Raw genomic sequence first — 18,509 nt, 5'->3', positions numbered from 1 at the left:
GCAGCTGCTTGCATTAGCCAAAGAAGAATTTATGGTGGTTGCCCGAGTGTAATTAATGAATCAAAGACAACTGTCACCAAAGAGATTATATAAAGCGTAAAAGACTTGGCTTAGATTAATATTTAATATATATGTATATTTGAAATAAATATTTTACTAGTATGTATACACTTAGAATTTAGTTTGCTTAACAAAAACGTAGAATAGATATTTGCATATTTGATTTCAGTCTAGTAAAGATCATCAGCCAACAGTTTTGCGATAATCGAGCGCTACGGGCGTAGGGCATACCCATGGCCAGCCACTGGGTTAGTTAACGTCCTCACTGCAGGAGTTGTCTCTGTCTAATGCACAGCGTGCACTCGCCTTAAGCAAGCAAAGGAGAGACAGACAGAGAGAGAGAGAGAGAGAGTGAGAGTGAGAGTTACGCTTAGCGTGGGTTTTTGGTTGTTGCCTCTCGTTAAACATTTGCGTGTTGCCGTCAAATGGTCGAGAGTGCTGTGGCGCGTTTGCTACGGTTCTCTGCCTGAGTGAGTCTGTTTAAGGCAGCGGCAGTTGGTAGAGCGCTTGGTTGGAGTTGCTGCTGAGCTCCTGCTGTTGTTGTTGTTGTTGTAGCAGTGGAAGTGGCAGCGACTGTTGCTGGTAACTGCACTGCTGCTGTGTCTGTTGATGATATTGCGGGTTGTACTGCGCCTCATACTGTTGGCCAAAGTGTGACGAGGCCGACAGCGCTGGCAGTGGCGGCGACTGCTGTGGATAATCATAGCTCGTCGGGACACTGGTGTTGCTGCTGCTGCTGATGGCGGCGGCGGGCAAGTAAGCGGGATAGGCGGAATAAGGCAGGGCAGGCTGCGGTGAGCCATAGGCATTGCTGCAGTGCTCCGGCGAGGCTTCCAGGGTGCGATCCTTCTTGGACTTCATGCGGCGGTTCTGGAACCAGATTTTGATTTGACGCTCGCTGAGGCTCAAGGCATGGGCAATGTCAATGCGACGACGGCGTGTAATGTAGCGATTGAAATGGAACTCCTTCTCCAGCTCGAGCGTCTGGTAGCGTGAGTAGGTTTGGCGTGTGCGCTTGGAGTCTTTGCAATCTGGAAATGAATAAAGCAAATAATTAGTACAAGCTATTAAATTGTAGTTGGGGTGCAGAGTCTAAGAGACAGAGAGAGAGAGCGTGAGAGGGATGCCTACCTGATGCGAGTGTTTCTTCAATGTGCGACCAATTGAATTCGTTGTTGCTGCTGGCAGCTGTCAACAGGCGTTGATTGATCTCTGGCTGCTGATTGGTTGGCTGCTCGCCGGGCGATTGGGGTGGCGTGCTAATGCCAATGTTGTCCACCAAGCTGCCGGGTGTGGGCGTTGCAGAGCTGGGCGTGCTGCTGGCTGGCGGCGGTGTGGGAATCATTTGCTTGGCATGCTTACGCGGCGTGTAGGCATCCAAGTAGTCGACATCATCGCTGTGGCTGCGCTGGGGTGACATGTGCGTCTGCTGTGTGGAGGGTGTGGGCACAGCCAGATAGTCCTGTTCATAACAGGGCGACAGCTCACCGGCGGAGCTGCTCTTGCTGGGCTTCTTCACGTGCTCGAAGGTGGTGTAGAAATAGTCGGGTGTGTACTTTAATTTCTTGACAGGATTGGTAAGCAGTGCGCGCAGTGTACTGGGGCGCTCTTCCACGGCGGCAATGATGTCAGCAGCGCTGCTGTCCTCCGCCTTGCGTTTCAACGTCTTGACAGGAGTGGGTGCGGCTGCTGGTGCTGGTGTGGGCTGTTGGTATTGAGGCACAGGCAAAGGCGCTGCCATAACTTGCTGCTGATAGCTGGCGGCGGCGGCGGAGTAGTAACAGCTCTCGCTGTAGCTCTCCTGGCTGTACTGTGTGCTGTAGTTGGTGGGTTGCCAGCTAGCCATGTTGGCCGTCTGGTAGTAGCTGCTGGCGCTGCTGCTGTCGTAGTATGTGGGTGTGGGCAGAGCGTGGTGTGGATGATGTTGATGGTACATGTTGTACATGCTGTCGGCATAGTAGTGGCTCTGGCTATTGGTGGTGGCCATCTCGTCTTCTCTCTATCGATGTGCTGCTGGGCTGCTGAGTGCGATGTGTGCGCGACGCTGTTGCGTTTGCGAATGAGCTGCTTTCGTCTATGATCCTGGCAAATATATAGGCGCAGACTGAGCGAGCTACGAGCTGAGGGTGCTGATGCGCGGCACACGCTCGTCATAGCGCATAAATATCCGCTGCGCAGGACACTTTGACACATGCTGCGAGCGCATTTACCCCTCACGTCCTTGTGAGGGGTAGTGGCAAAAGTTTATCCGGCTCTGACTGTTTATCCGGCAAGGACGTGCTGCCTACCTGCTGTGCTGCTTATTACCTAGCATCGCGCCCATCATCATCGCGAGTTGCAGCAAGTTATCCGCGAGCATTTCCCCTGCTGCCTGCTGCCGACCTTGAGACGACGTTTGCTTGAGATGCTCGCCTCTACCGAGCTCTACCTCCCACCGGTGTGTAATTAAGTCGGCTGTGCGAGCGAGATGCCAGTCGCTGCACTCCTCTAATTGCAATAATCATAAAGACATAAACAGAACTGTAAACTGCGCTGCGGCACAAAAGGCTTTTCCTAGCAGTAAATTCGGAAAAGTAAAGAAATTCTCCGTTCGCTTGCAAACTGCACTGAAGCTGCTGCCAGGCGTTCCGGGAAAACAAATTGCCAAAGGACTGGACTCGACGGTACGGGCTATGGCTCGTATAGTGAGTACAGGCAGCAAGGCTTGAGCTTGGGCCTGGCCTAAAGGAAGGCTGCGAAAGGATAACATTACGCGTGCTCACACGGCTGCTGCTATACGTAACCAGCTCAACAGTATTCAGCTATTCAACGGCCCATTGTTAGCGCTCTACTGTTCCCTCTGTTTGCGTCGCGTGTTGCGCTTTTTGTTTGCTAACTGCGGCCGAAATCCAGAGCAAGTGCCTCTCGCTCTATTTGCATAGCGCAATCCTTAAGCCGCTCAAGTTATATTGACTGTGTGTCCAGCTAAAACAGGCCTCCTTGCTATTTACACAACTTTCTCAGCCGCTTAGCCGCCGCTCAGCCACCCCCACCCACCCCTACCGATATCGATATGCCCACCCTTAGCCATTTCGCATTCTCTGGCATATGTGCGTGCCATTGTTATTGTTGCCTTTTTGTATGGCGCACGTTCGACTGTCAACTGAGCAACAAAATTTATGGCGTTTTTCAGCTTGACAGCCCGGACCCACGACCCGGCTCAACCCACTTTACAGAGTCTAAGCGTTGCATCCACTATACAGACTGTGACTTTTATTTATATTGATTAGCCGATGCGCACAAATTTATATATATTGCGATCTACTATGGCAAAACATAAAGCAGTTCGTTAGACCATACATATTTCCTACAGTTTGCCTTTTTCGCTATGAAACATCGCCTCTTTTTTTATTGGAGTTGTTACTGCTTAAAACTGTCTACTATCAACACTTTTAGAAAGTAATCTGATCAGATTTGACTAAACAAAAGAACATTATAAAATTTTGATTGCATTTATAATGATTAATTGATTTATTCGACTCATTCGACTCTAATAACGGTCTTATTCAATGCAAATAAATATTTAAAGCCTCATCATATATAAATAAATAATTCAGCAATTGCAATTGTTAAAGCTTCAATATTTATATTATCCCTTTGGCAGATTGCTTTCATAAATTTAAATTTTTTACTCGTAGCGCAATAAATCATTTTTAAATAATTATCTTCAATTTTTTGTGTATTATCAATTATCTGTAAGTGTTGAATATAAATAATACATTTTTTAGTATATTATAGTTACAATACTATTTTTATTTATTTAACAATACACACAAATTATAAAATTCAGCCAAATTTTGCTGACATATGTATAGATTTAACAATTTAATTTTCCAAAATTTGCCAACACTTGGCATTTTCAAATGAAACTAACCACAGACACTTAACTTTTAGTTTCCATGCGACTGAGTTTCGCACTCAACTGATTATCAAATGCCTTGGGCTAAAAGTTCTTTGAATTGCAGTGATATTTCTATTGTGAGATAATTTGGACTTTTTGGCAAAAATTTAATTGAGATGTAAGGCCCACATGCGATTGCCCGACCACAACACGCACCCTATGGACAGCAAAAAGGGACGCAGGATTCGTGCGATTTTATTGCCGAATTAATAAATTACCTTGACAGTGCAACGGGTCCAACCCAGACGCATCCCATTGTCGTTGTGTTGTGCGTTGTACGTCTTCCCCTCCCATTCAGCTGCGCAGACGGTAGACAGGACATCCCTTTTGCCGAGTTTTTGCACAAATGCATGAGGGTTAAGTCTGCCAGGGGAGCAGGAGGCAGGCAGCAGCCAGCAGGCTGGATATTATCCTTGCTAGGAGAAACAGGCACGCGCCTAATGTAGATCAATGTGTTAATTCCCAAAGCTGATGCCTAAATATCAACAGTCGCACATCATGATGCATCTACGAGTAGTGCAGGTGTCATTGCTGCAAAGGACATACAGCTCCAACTTGAAGCAATGAAGCAATTTACAGCTACGGCTACTAACTTTCTCAGCTCATTTTGCATGGCTCATTCGACTGTCTGTGAAATTTCACTGTCCTTGCACAAATATTTTGGCTGCGAGCTGTGCTTCGAGGTCACTTCATTGCTTGCAGCGTGGGTGAGCTGCTGTCCTTGAGCCTAACTCCTCGACGGCAGCAATCAAAGTCAAGGCAAGTCCTAAGCACGGCTCCCTGGACACTCTCAATGTGTGCAAACATGCTCAATACGTCACGCGTAGTCCTGTTGGTGACCTTGTCAACAAAATAACTAAATGCTCAATGTGCATGTCGTCACTGGCTTCTGTTCTCTTTCTTTGACTATCGTTAGCCCAAGGATCTTCTCAATGTCATTTGCCTGCGACTGCCTCGATGTTGACAATAGTTGACAATTCCTTAGCGCATTAATTGCTTCTGTCACACTTATTCGCATTGTTTGCGACTTGTAAACTTTTCTATGACGATTATGCATTTACAGTTAGCACTCCCATTATCTTTATTTATGGCCATCAATATTGAATTGTTGCGAACTGCAATCGCCAATGTCAACACCACCTTGGCCAGTAGTTGATAGAGTATTAAATATTTTATTTGATTTATTATTAATTTGAATATTCATTCATTAAATTACATAAATTCAATGAATTTAAAGTTTATTGAACTGCCAGTTTAGTTTCACTAATAAATAAAGTATGATTGCAAATATTAAAATATATTTAATGTATATTGAAACTTGTGTTGCCTATTGATTTTCAAAGAAGTTGTTTAAGTTGGCTTAACATTTTTTTTTGCTTAAAGTCCATGAAGACTGGTTTAAGGATATATGTGCATATGTAATTGTAATTTGTAAACTAAATATAACTCATGTAGCTGTGCGTATAAAAGGTTAAATGGATATAATGGTAGCTTCTAAACATGAAAATACTTAATACTTAAACTTTAATGACATTCTAGCTAGAACTTAATAAAATTAACATGCACTACATTGTTTTAAAGCGATTATGTTTATTCAAAGTATTTAGAAAGTTAGAAACAAAATTACAAACGTTGGGCTACAACTTATTATAGGTTTGCCAATAAAGATTTGGAGCAGCAACATTTGATAATCAAAGGCCTACTAAGCAGTTCTGACTTGATGCAGTACATTAACAGCTAATAGGGAATGCAAGTTTAAACAATGTTGGGACCCCTAGGAGTTCTTTATAAATGCTCAATGCAATTTCGTTGACGAGTCGTACGCCCGGGAATCGATGTCGCGCGCTCAACTGAATTCAGCGAATTTGCCGAACGGACGATCGCTGTTCGTGTACTGGAGGACTCGAACTCGGGTCCTCTACTGGACTCTTTGGTATGCTTGGGCTGTGCTGCGACCCCTGCGGACAGTTTTATAGTTTTATGACGTGGCAATAATATTTCCGCCTTGGAAACCAATTGCGCGTCGCTGACGAAGGATATGTGCGCAATTAAGACGTTTAAGGACCCATGACACGGTGCATTTACTTTCCATAAACAAATAAACAGACGAGTCGAGTCGCGCGAGTTACGTCCTTGGGAATCCATCAAGAAGACATCATTTTAATGCGAGACACACGCGTCGCCTTGCCACTCCCACCAATCAGGTAGTCCTTGATTCAAGACTCAACACTCAACAAACTCACACAGTCTTTGGGCTCTGTTTACTCTAAACAAAGTTTATGCCCGCTCCCGCCTCTGCCAAGTGCCAAGCCATGGAGGCACATTCAACACCTTCAAAAGTCCAGTTGTGCCCATTAAATTTCGATTTGTAGCTTTGAAAACAGTAAATCTAAAAAAAAATTGTTAAACAACTTTTTTAAAAGGCTAGCAGATTATTGTTTTAAAAGCTGTTTTTAATATTTATAGGATTCCATACGTTACAATCTGTAAAACTTGGTTTTGAAACTGAAAAACTTTTAATTTTTTAAAATTGGCTTTTTTACAATATTTATAGTTATATAAAAAAATTCCAATGTTGTGCCAGCTAAATAGATTTACTTAAATGCAGCTTCGATGAATTGTAAACAAGGCAAACTTCGTTCCAAGAATGTGATTCTTCTAGTGCGAGTTAAGCCACGCTTTTTGAAGATTTTCAGAACCGCTTAAGTTGGTATTCCATAGGAGGTACGTCTGTTATGTAAATATTCTTGCGAGTTGAACCAATTTAAGGTACTGTCTGTAAATAAAAGATGAAAAAAATTCGCAGAACTTTTTGCTTGCAACCATAAAAGGCGAAAGTCTTTGAAACAAAAGTGTAGCAAAAACTGGGTAAGTTTTTAGAAACCATTCAAAGAGCGCGCTCCGTCTGCTGGGCTAATTTAAATTAGAGCAAAAGGCGACAGTGCTGAGCATAATTGTTGGACGGACGTGGCAGCTAATCCTCCCGGATTTAGGCGCACGTTGTCGAATATTGTGTAAGATGTAGCACGAACTACGCACAAACAATGGTCACTGCCACCAACAATGGGCATAATGCAAACTAGAGCAATTTGGGTTCGGCGGGCGGCTTAAAGCAAATTACAAGTATTGCCATTTATTATGCAAGCCCATCCGTTGCATAGACTTGCATAACCGGGCACGTCCTTGAGCTGACGGATTTGCAAATAATGGCAGAGAGCGTCCAGTGCACAGGCCAGCATTGTAGTTGTAGTAGCCGATCCGGATGTGATCTAGAGCGCTGCCCCTGCTACAGTTTTCACGGCTACCAAATAAGGTCTACGGTCGGAAACTCGAGCACCGACGCGACCGTCAGGCAACTCAATAAAATTTTATTGGGACTGCTGGTCGTAAAGCGATAAACTCATAAAAACTTTTGTACGATTTGTCATTTTAAATGGAAGATGCGGAGAAAAAAATTAAGTCGCCGTTGAAAAAAAATGCTCAATTTTTTAACAATGGCAAAAATGCGCGGCACAATGCAAATTCGTTCTAAAACATTTTTATAACATATATTTTTTTGTTTATTGTCTGCATATTACTGTTACCATTTTTTCCTTCTTGTGCGTTTGCTGCTTTGGTTCACACAGGTTTTGTCAAAACTAAACTAGAACTGAAACATTTTTTGTCTGCTTTTTTTGTTTTCTCTTCAAAAAAGAATTTTACAACGATTTTTGTAGAAAATGTGACTTTATGGTAGTCAAGGCTAGACCTAGAAATTTAAAAATTGTCACAATATTTTTTTATTGGACTACAATATTTTTTCTTTTTTCTGCGAAGTCTAAGAAGAGCCAGGGAATTCAAGCAGCGTTGATAACCTGGAAAAAAACCTGAACAAAAAGTAGTAGAGCATTTTTATGAATAAATAATAAAATAAGTATAAGCTAGCACGAGAAACAATTTTAAGGATAAAGCTTTTGGTACTAATATAAGTACGAATACATTATAAAAAATATATTTTAGCTGTACTATTATGCTTATCAGTAAGAAAACTAAGTAGGGCACATGATCGATGCTTGTTATTAAGCAATCATATTTTTTCTTTACATACAAAATTTTCCAATAAAATAGATTTCATAACAACTTTCTATGGTAGTTAATTTAATTTGATAACTGTTTCAATATATTAAACAGATTTGTTTATTGTCTCTTCATCTGAATAGATGTTGTATTCATCTGAGTAGATGCTGTTTCAACTGTTCCACTTAGAATTTTGTTTCCAACCTAGCAAATACCGAAACCAGCAGCAATACAAGAAAAGTTTATGTGACAAGGGATATTTAGGGGAAATTTAGCAAAGCGCTGACCCATTCTTAACGCCTTTATAAATAAAATTCATTTAGTTTTTTTATTCAATCAATTTATTATATGTTATGTATGTATATATATAAACTTTGTGTGTTCTTGTGGTCAGTAAGTATATGTATATGTGTGTGTTTTGTGTATGAGATTTGTATGGGCATATGGCTGTTCAAATGTTGGCTACCCTGTGCATCTAATTATTTCAAATGGATTCGTACAAATGCGAGTATCCTGCGTCATTCTTTGTAGTATACTATATGTATATATACTATATGTATGAATATGCAATGATTTTTGAGTGAAATTTGAAAGCCTTTTCTGAAAAATACTTAGATGTATGTAACGCAGCACACATTTGTTTCTCAATATATATATATGTATGTATAAGTATATATATATATTTGTTTTGTATTTAATATTTGTAATTTGTTTCTTGTTGCTTAAAAATTACGTTCACATTAACTGCTTAGTATTTAGGTTCACAAATAAGTTTGTTTTCGTCATTATTTCATACAAAGCGTTCAGGTCGTTGGCAAACTATAGCTTAAAATCGATATCCTTTATTCGATTAACTACACTACTAGCGCAGAACTCAAACTTCAAATGATTGTGCAATAAATCATGCAAGCACAATTAACAATTAACCAAAAATTAAAAATCGTAAACAACATCATGTAACGACTTGTTGGGGACTAATCATATTCTTTGCAATAAGAGATTGCCACTAGAAATTTGTATTCAAATGTTATACGCTATGTTCATTTTAAAACAGTTTAATCTCAAAACTACTTAAGTACATACACAAATCCGAATTTTAAAAACTATAAAACTGCGATAACTTGTTATACGCGACAGTGTTTATTGTTCTTCTAACGTATTTTGCTTTCACTTTGCACAACTGAATTCTTCACTTTGTTGCTGTTGTTCTTGTTCGTTAGTTACATGCGACATTAAAAGCTTTTTGTTTAAAATTCTTTAAATTGTGTTAATATTCGTTTTGTTTTTTGAAAAAATATATTACATATTTGTGTATAGGGTTAATACCATTCAAAATGTGGTTTCTACAATAGTTTTGTAAAAGCACCTTGTAAATTTTACACAAGCTTATGCGAAATTTTACTCACATATTTTACTTACTTTACTTTTATTTTTACGGATTCTTTTTTTTTGTATTTTCGTTCTTTTTTGTATAAATACCTTATTACGTCTGCAGTTTTTAATTTTAATTCAAAAACTTTAACATTATACAACACTAACTGTTTTTTGTAATACCTGAATTTTAGAATTTTGTATCCGAAACGCCATTTTTGGTTGGATTTTGTCTGAGTGCCGAGTTTCTTTTTTGTTCTCGTTTTGTTTTATATAAAATTTTGTTTTGTCGAAATTTGTTGCAGCCAAAAGGTTTTTGTTTTGTGTCTTCTCCAGTACTTTGTATATATCAACTGTATTTTAAAAGTTGTTTTCAAGTTCGTTTGCGCAAGTCAAAAGTAAAACATTGTTACACTTAACTTAATTGACTTGATTCAATGCCGACAGAGTTATGGAAGGATATTGATTAGGTTTGCTGGAGATAGAATTCTTGCTAAATTGTATATTTACGTATGTTTATTTGTAAGTTTTCGCTTATTGATTTAAACATTGGCACAAATTCGCTTTCAAATTCGTTGCAGTCAAGTGCTACATGACTCTGCCCAAAAGTTGAAACATAAATTAATTTGTGTCTAATTTATATAATTTAGTTTTTGTTTTCGGTTTGTTGTGGTATATTCCAATGCAATAATTTCACGTTGTATTTGTTTTTCACTTATAAACTTTGTTTTATTCATTTTTATATTTTTTTTATTTAAACATTAACACGCTAAAATGTACGTTTATTATATAAAATTTTATTTTCAACTATGTATTGTAAACATAAAAGCTAAATGAAACTATACTAAGAAATTATAAGTAAGTGCGGATTTAAAAACGTTATAATCGATTCAACTAATAACTAGACATTACACAAATTAAAAGAAATTATGTTTGTATGTTTTTGAGTTGATTTGTCATTTTTATAATAATTGCAATGATCAACTAATGGAAAGCAAAAAATGGAAGAGGCATTGATTCATTTGAAATTATTGCAATTTTTAAAATACCATCATTTAATGGTATTCTTTTCATAATATTACGCATACGTCTATACTCGAAGCTTTCTTTGCTATTCACTGAGCAAATTAAATAGAATAGTGTGATAGGCAGGATACATAAAATAATACAAACAATTTCTTGAATTGTTTTTACAGAATTTCAATGCACGAGAATTGATTGTTTAAGCGCTAAGTTCATAATGTATGCATTTTTATTGTTCAAAGCAATCAATTTAAACATCCCTACATAGAAAACTAATTAAAAGTTAAATTTTATTTTTAATTATAATAATAAAAAGATGAAAACAATTTTAAACATTAATAATTCGTATATATTGCAGCAGCAGTGGAAGACAGAGTTTTGTGTTAAAAAATTTCAAATTTCTTGCTGTTCAAATTGCAACTGTGTTTCATTCTTTTTAGTTGTTGTTGTTGTGTTTTTGTTGCTCATCAATAGACAGTTTTGCATATTTACTGGAGTTCTTGTTGTTGTAGTTCATTTTGCTGTTTATAATGACATAAAAATTTATAAAAAAAAAAATATACACACAAAAACAAATGAAATTACAACAACAGTCTAGACTTAACTTAATAATTATATAAATTAAATTTGTTTATTCAAAATTAAATAGACAACAGTATAAAAAGCCAAAATAATTAACTAATGTACATACAGATTAAAATATGCTTGCTTTCACTAAAAATTTCGAATCATTTTCAAAACAAAAGGAAAATTTATAAATAAAGCAGACAATTTAAAATCAATTTCATGTGCGGTTATTCTAATTTTCTCTCAAAAACTTCTCTATAATTAAATGTACAAGTACAACTACCATTTTTGTTATTTTTCTTCTTTTCGTTTTTGTTTTTTGTTTTTTCATACAACTGACAAGCTTCGTTATGTTTGTAATTTTTTCTTGATTTGTATTTTACATTGTTGTTTTTTGTTTCTTCACCTGTGCTAAATACACTTCAAAAATTAATGTGCAATTTAGGATAAGTTTAAAGCTTAAACGCTAATTTCAATAAATTTTTGTTTTTTGTTTCGTTTTCTTTCATATTGTAGATTGTTTGTTTTTGTTTTGCCTGTAAATTAATAACTAAGCCGTTATTACAATGTTTCCATTATGTATGTACTTCAAAAATCTTCTAACTTCCAATTGCTAACTTTATCAACTATTAGACTTATTAAGCAGCTTAATAAATTCAATGGCCTACTCTGTTGCGCTTTCTTCACGCTTCTCACGCTTTCTATTGTAATTAAAAATTTAAATTATTATTACTGTTTCTCGTTTTTCTTTTTCATCAATAAAAACTATTTGTTTTGTTATATCAACATGCATCTCATGCATGTGCTAAATTTGTATGTGTGTGTGTGTGTGTGTGATTGGTAACTGCATTAATTTTAATTGTAAATGTGCGTTTTGCTGCATTTTCTATGCTTTAAGTAATTTGTCACGTCCTGTTGCTGAAGCGCCGTTGCTATCCATTCCATTACTTGTACTTGTTATCATTATCATTTGGTTTATTTAATTGTTGTTGTTGCTCTGAGTGTTGCTGCTGCTGCTGTTGTTGTTGCTGATGATGCATACCTGTCGTATAGTAATATGAAAAAACATCTGAACAATGTTTTAACAACGAAATTAAAATAAAGTTAAAAGTTGACAAAGTAGAAAAATACACTCAATGATGTTACAAAACAAAGAACTTAAACTTGAGTCAGAGAACATAATGAGATTGAGGCATTTACCTGAGGCAGCTGCAGTGGCGTTTTGAGTGTTTACATCAGAAGGTGTATTGGGCTCTGCCGATCGTGGAGTAAGCGCGGGCTTCGAATTCGAGCCCAACTTCTTTTGTCGCACTTCGCGTATCTTCAGCTGCAGATCTTGTTTGCGTGGAAACACATCAATGTGCTTTGTCTGTTAAACAATTAGCAGAACATTGGTTAAATGCTTAGCACTGCATAAGAGCGCAACGCACCTGAAAGGCAATAGTAGCCTCTGTTGTTGGGAAATTGCCATATTCGGTGAGCAGCTGCATCACCAAGTTGCGACGCGTTTCCAGCACCTTGCGATGTCCCTTCTCGCTGGCATCCGACCTGGCGCTTTGTAGCGGCGTCTTCGGTGTCGGTGGCGAGCGACCCGTTTGATCTGCGCTCTCCAATTCTGCAATACAAACTATGCACATAAATTGAAAGTTGTAAACAAATTGAATTCTCAAGTGCATACCACGCAAGTCCTTGTTGAAATCGGCGCCAAAAAAACGCTGTGTGGTGCTTGGTGGCGCCGAAGATGCTTCATCAATGAAATCATCATCGCCAGCTGCAAATAAAGTGCAATTTACAATTAGTAACGGTAGCAGTTACTTAGCTTTAGTCTATAACATACTTTGCTTTTGCACTGGCGGTGGCACAGTGTTCTTCTTGCGATAGTTGGTGCCATAGAAGCGCGGCGAGGAGTTCACAGTTATGGCGCTGGGCGATTGCCAATCCTCTGGTTTATACTGAGGCAGTGCCTTGTACTTTTTCTCGAAATCCACTTTCTTGAGCACACTACAAACACAAATAATATAAATAACATTTGATTATTTGTTAGGAGTCGCTTAATTACTTGTCAATATCATCGCTCTTCTTCTTGTTGTGCGCCACCACAGCGGGCGCTGAGGCTGGCACGCATCTGGGAGATTTGGCTAGGATCTGATTGCTGTTGTCGGCAGTGGGCGTTAACGGCTGCTGCTCATCGCTGTTGGGCGTGGTTGTCGATGAAGTCGGCGTTGGCAATGCCGAGCTAAGACTGCTGCTATTCACATGTCCAATAATGGGCGAAGCGTTGGCTCCATCGCCCATCAGCGTGGGTGAATGCAATTTATGTCCCATTTGCTGACCATTACTAGCGCCGTAGCCAGCACTCGTCACACTCATGCCGCTGTCCGATTTGCTCTGAGCTGCAAAGCATTTAAAGTTTAATAAATGGACTTAAGTTCAGAGTTAAGTTAAGACTGCTACTCACATAAATTCTTGCGCCGCTGCAGCGGTGCGCGTCCCAATTGTGCGGGTGTGGGCGCCAGCACAAATTGCTGACTATCGTTGGCATCGCCACTGACATCCACATCCGAATCGGCCTGCTCAGCATATGCAGCTGCCACCTCGCTGTTGCGCTTGGCTGCTGCCGCTGCCGCCGCCGCTTCGTTTGCCACGCTCAGTTGATATGAGACCGACTTGGGTGTGGATGGCATCGATTTGTATGAGGGCGAGCTGACGGCTTGCTGCTCCTGCGTGGCCAAGCAGCTGGGCGCATAGCCATGCAGCAGCATGGCGGTCTGTGCGCTCACTTGAGGCAGCTGCGGCTGCTGCTGCTGCTGTGGCGTCGGTGGTGCACCCTGTACACCGATGCCGACGCCATTGTGCTTCTTGAAGAAGTAGCCCTGGCCGAAGGCCTCGCGCTGTAAATGCTCCAGGCTGGAGTTGTTCTGCGGATGTGGCCGCGGCATCAACGGATACTGCAGGAAATTCTACAAGCCATAAGTAAATGCAATTCTAATTAGAAGATGCTAATGCTAGAGCTACTTACTGGATGGGGTCCCATGAAGAAGACATTTTGTGCGGAGGCTGGACCGCCGGGACCCAGTATCTGTGCCGGCGCCGAGGCTGGCGGTGTGGCAATGCTGGCCGCATGGCTCAAGCTTACGGTGGCCGGGGAGCTGGGCACACAAGCCTGATGAGCTGCATTGGATGAAGAGGAGGAGGAGGAGGAAGAGTTGGAGTTGATCATGAGTATAGTGGTGGCATCGCTTTTACTGTTGCTATTGCTATTACTATTATTATTATTATTATTATTATTATTATTATTATTATTATTATTGTTGTTATTTTTATTGCTGTTGTTGTTGTTATTGTTGAAATTGGCATCAACAGTGGCTGTTGTTGTTGTTATGGTTAGTTCATTGGCTTTATTATTTTTACTATGATTTGAGGCTGATGTTGTTGATGTTGCTGCTGCCACGCCCTTTGTGAGCACGGTCAGCGTGGGCGTATTGGCTGCCGTTGTTGTGGTCAATATACGTGCATTGGCAGGCAGCGTTATTTTGTTGCATGCATTTATGCTTATGAAGCTAACGGGACGCAATGTTGCCGCCGACGATGTTGCTGCTGCTGCTGCTGAGACAGCAACTTGTTGCTGATTGTAGCTGTTGACATCGGTAATAAGCAACATTGTTGCTGGCTGCTCAACATTCGATTGATGCTGCTGCTGTATGTTGTTGCTGCCGCCGCCGCTGCTGCTGTTGTTGTTGTTGTTGTTGTTGTCATCATCTTCATCGTTGCCATGCAGCGTGTCCAGCACAAGAGCATCGTATAAAATGGCGGCACGTCCAGTGGCCTTGCTGCCATCTTGTAGTGTCAACAATTTACGTATTATGGTGTTAGTATTGTTTGTAGTTGTTGTTGTTGATGTAGTTGTTGTTGTTGTGGTTGTTGCAGCGGCATTATTGAAATTATTGGAAAATTTAATAAGTTGTTGCTTGTTACTGTTACTGTGACTGATTCTGCTTGTTGTTGTTGTTGATGTTAATGTTGTTGATGCTTGAGCTTTGGCGCTTTTAAAAAACAATGGCGGCGGTGTATTGTGTGTAATTGTTGGTGTAACTGTTGTTGTTGTTGTTGTTTGTGATTGTTGTTGGTGTGGCTGTTGCTGTTGTGTGCGTATGATGGTGAAATGATTACGTGGCAGCGATGACGTTGCCGTCGCTATGATTGTCGTTGGCGTTGGCGTTGGTGTGGGTACGCGTGTGATAACCGTTGGCGGCGTCTCGACACGTCGCTGATGCAGATGCTTCAACTGTTGGTGTGGTGAAATTGCCGGTTGCAGCGGTGTCAGCGAGCGCACTATGGTGAACTGTTTGCGCTTTGGCGCCGGCAGCGTCTGCAGGCTGCAACTGCTGGGCGGCCTCGAGGGCGTCACTGTGCGCACGGGCGTGAGCGTGGCCATGGGCGTGGGCGTGGTTGTGGGCGTGAGAATCGCTGTTACTGCTGCTGCTGGCTGGACAACTGTATACTGAGCAATGTCATCAAAGTCATGAGCTACACTAGCCAACTCCTGCATAAACAGTTCGTCGTCCTCTTCGTCATCGTCGTCGTCGTCGTCGTCATCATCGTCGTAATCAGCGTCTTCGTCCAGTTGCTCGTTTCGTTTATGTTGCTCTTCTTTAGATTTTGTTGTACGTGTATTGTCGTTTGTATGTGTGAGATGAGCGCAAGTAGTGTATGTGTGTATGTGTTTGTTATTGAGATGAAATGCGAGCATTGTTATTTTTTTTTGTTGTTTGTTGAGAAATAGAGAGAAAGATGTTATGCATAAAGCTTTAATTAAATAAAAAACTTGTTTTCTTGATGAACGTTTGCTAAAGAAATGGAAATGCGTGGTGAGGGGCGGGGGGGTGACAGGTAGTTTTTATAATTTTGTCTGTGGTGCAACATATAAAATTAATAATTGCGAATCGCATAAGAATAAAACAAAAACATTTCGAACACAACAAATCCAAATCATAGTAAAAATAATGCCAATTGTTCAAGTATGTAAAATTATTAACATAAAAAACAGTAGTATATACATATTTATAAATATATATATATATATATATATATATAGTAGCTAATAAAAAGGCGCAAATATTATAAAACAATAGCAATAATAATTATTTACAAAAGTATATCGATTAGATCTTGGGAATCGCACATACCTCGCAGATCCGTCGGACTGCAGAGCGGATTGGGCATGGCATAGGTATATTGCTTTTGGCTCAGAGCCGTCGCAGTTGGCACATTGAAGTTGAAAATGGCACCCACAGCGCTGTTGGATGGCGGTGCGCTAATGACGCCGCCACCGCCGCCGCCACCGTTGAGCTTATATGGCGATGGTGGCTCCTGTTTAATCTCCTCCTGCTTTATCTGCTGCTGCAGCTGTTGCTCATCCGGTTTGCAACCAGTGGAGCTGCTGCTGCCGCTGCTGTTTGCCTTGGGACTAATGGGCATAGACTTAAAGGCGCCGCCTGTATAAACAAAAGAGAATTTAAGCAAAGCAATCAATGAGCAACTGCTGTTAAATTTGTGTCTGTTATGCTAGTAGCTCGCCTGTTGGTTGGAATGGTGTTACACCGGTTGGATTTTTGGGACTAGTGAAGAGCTGGTACATGGAATTCGTTGTATAGGGCAACATGGTGCTCTCCGGACCGGGATGAGCCTTAATGGCCTTGGGCTTCAGCGTTATCTCGCGCTCACCCACGCTGGAGCTGGCGCTTGGCGCCGCCATGGCCTGACCATTGCAGGCAGTTGCATGCTCCTCCTGGGAACGCTACAAATAAATAAAAATTATGATCAAAAGAAACTCTTTTTAATCAAAATGTAAGCTCACCTGTTCGGCTTCTGCCTGAGCATGTTGCTGCTGCTGCTGCTGCTTGCGATAATCATAGGGTGACTCATCTATATCCGAATCATTGACGCGTTCGCGGCATTGCAAGTCCATCTTCTTAGCTGGCTGCTCATCCTCGACCACCAGCATTTGCTCATCCTCGTCCGACTGCAGCTCGTTCTTGAGCAATTTGCCGCCTTTGTGTGCCTGGCCAGCAATAATCGTGGGCGTATCATCGCAGGCAATGTTGTACTTATCGATTGTCAACGGAATTATATCACCTTGCAGCTCGGCAGCTTGAGCGCCGCTGCTGCCGCTGCCACCAGGCGTCGAGGGACACATGTCATCCTCCAGCGAATCGGAGCCATCAACTGAAACCAGACGCTGTTTGCCGTCACCGGCGGCATTGGCAGCATTTGCTGCACTGCCTGGTGCGCCCTTGCCTGAGGTGGAGGACTTGCGTCGGTCTTTGGAGCACCATTTCCAGCCAGGATTCAGCTGGAAGTGTGCATCCTTTACCGACTTGGCCAGCTCATGGTATTGCGCCTTCTGCTCAATATCCAGCGCATACCAGAGCTCACCCAGGATCTTGCTGACCGTACGATTGTCCTGATTCGGATGCTTCTTGTGCACCATCTTGCGATGCTTTTTGGAGAATATCATAAACGCATTCATTGGTCGACGTATCTTTTTGCCCGCCGGCAGCTGGGATTGCTCCTGTTGTTGCTGCTGCTGCTGCTGCTGCTGTTGCTGTTGCAGCTGCTGCTTCTGCTGTTGCTGCTGCAGCGCGCTCAGCGACTGACTGCGCCGCTTGGCCGCCGAAGTTGTAGGCGCAGCGCCAGCTCCATCGCTGCCATCCACACAGTCGTCCAGTTTGCGTATGTTGCTGCTGTAGGTGGGCAAACGCATTGCTGCCGTGCCGCCGTGAGCTTTCTTGCCACCACCACCACCACCACCATTCGATGTTGTGGCAGTCACTACAGTTGGCTCAAACACATCGTCGTCCAGCTGCTCGTCAGGCTCATCCGACTCCTCTATGCTGGCGCTGGCTGCAGCCGCCGCAGCTGCAGCAGCAGCAGCTGCCTTTGCATCGTTCATTGAACAGTTGAGCGGCTTGCCCGGCGACGCCAGCGGCATGGGCACATGCAAATGATTGTTGTTGTGCGTGCGCGGCAACTGTTGCTGTTGCTGCTGCTGTTGTGCTGCTGCTGCTGTCATTGTTGGTGTCTGCTGTGGCGACAAGTGTTGCTGCTGCTGCTGCATTATGGTCACACTATAATTGCTGTTAGTGGTTGTCGTTGTGACTGCTGCAACTGCTGTCGATGCATCAGTCATGGGCGGCAATTGCGGCAATAGCTTATGCCATAGTGAGCTAGCCGCAATATAACCTGGAAAACGAATGAAAGTTTTAATAACAACAAAAGCGGCAAATTATTATTGCAAACAAAACCTCATCCTGTCAATTGAACATGCTGTGGTAAATTTGCATAAATTTTATTACTACTTTTTCATATCTAAACACAAGCAATCAATTTGCTTCTCTTGTGTAAAATTCTCCATAGCTAATTGATGGTTTCCCTTCAATCGATACAAAATTATCGCTAATCGATGAAAGCGATGCTTAGACACATCCCGCAA

The 18,509-nt window shown here is 41.3% G+C and overlaps 2 protein-coding genes across 9 annotated transcripts in view; both read right to left on the bottom strand.

The window, feature by feature from the left end:
• Positions 1–540: 540 nt before the first annotated feature.
• Positions 541–2,047, bottom strand: LOC108601473 (segmentation protein fushi tarazu). The gene is made up of 2 exons (XM_033294243.1): positions 1,192–2,047; positions 541–1,091 (listed from the first exon to the last, which is right to left on the bottom strand). Exons 1-2 carry the CDS (start codon positions 2,045–2,047, stop codon positions 541–543), a joined length of 1,407 nt encoding a protein of 468 aa, XP_033150134.1.
• Positions 2,048–11,193: 9,146 nt separating this feature from the next.
• LOC108603188 (putative transcription factor capicua) overlaps positions 11,194–18,509 on the bottom strand; it is a 36,735-nt gene continuing 29,419 nt past the window's right edge. For 2 of the 8 annotated variants that reach the window (XM_017991759.2, XM_017991760.2), the window contains 11 exons: positions 16,875–18,259; positions 16,595–16,814; positions 16,204–16,512; positions 14,037–14,188; positions 13,476–13,965; positions 13,077–13,410; positions 12,855–13,018; positions 12,696–12,788; positions 12,448–12,632; positions 12,218–12,386; positions 11,194–12,086 (listed from right to left, as the gene is read on the bottom strand). In XM_017991759.2, coding sequence (XP_017847248.1) covers positions 11,962–12,086; positions 12,218–12,386; positions 12,448–12,632; positions 12,696–12,788; positions 12,855–13,018; positions 13,077–13,410; positions 13,476–13,965; positions 14,037–14,188; positions 16,204–16,512; positions 16,595–16,814; positions 16,875–18,259 — 3,626 coding nt within the window. In that variant the 3' untranslated portion in view covers positions 11,194–11,961. Of the gene's footprint in view, positions 12,087–12,217; positions 12,387–12,447; positions 12,789–12,854; positions 13,019–13,076; positions 13,411–13,475; positions 13,978–14,036; positions 14,189–16,203; positions 16,513–16,594; positions 16,815–16,874; positions 18,260–18,509 lie in introns of all 8 variants that reach the window. The other 6 variants (XM_033294144.1, XM_033294147.1, XM_017991754.2 and 3 more) reach the window with 5 other exon arrangements.

The sequence above is a fragment of the Drosophila busckii genome, chromosome 3R, assembly GCF_011750605.1.
Source record: "Drosophila busckii strain San Diego stock center, stock number 13000-0081.31 chromosome 3R, ASM1175060v1, whole genome shotgun sequence".
Classification (NCBI taxonomy): Eukaryota; Metazoa; Arthropoda; class Insecta; order Diptera; family Drosophilidae; genus Drosophila; species Drosophila busckii.
This window is presented reverse-complemented; position numbering and strand designations above follow the sequence as displayed.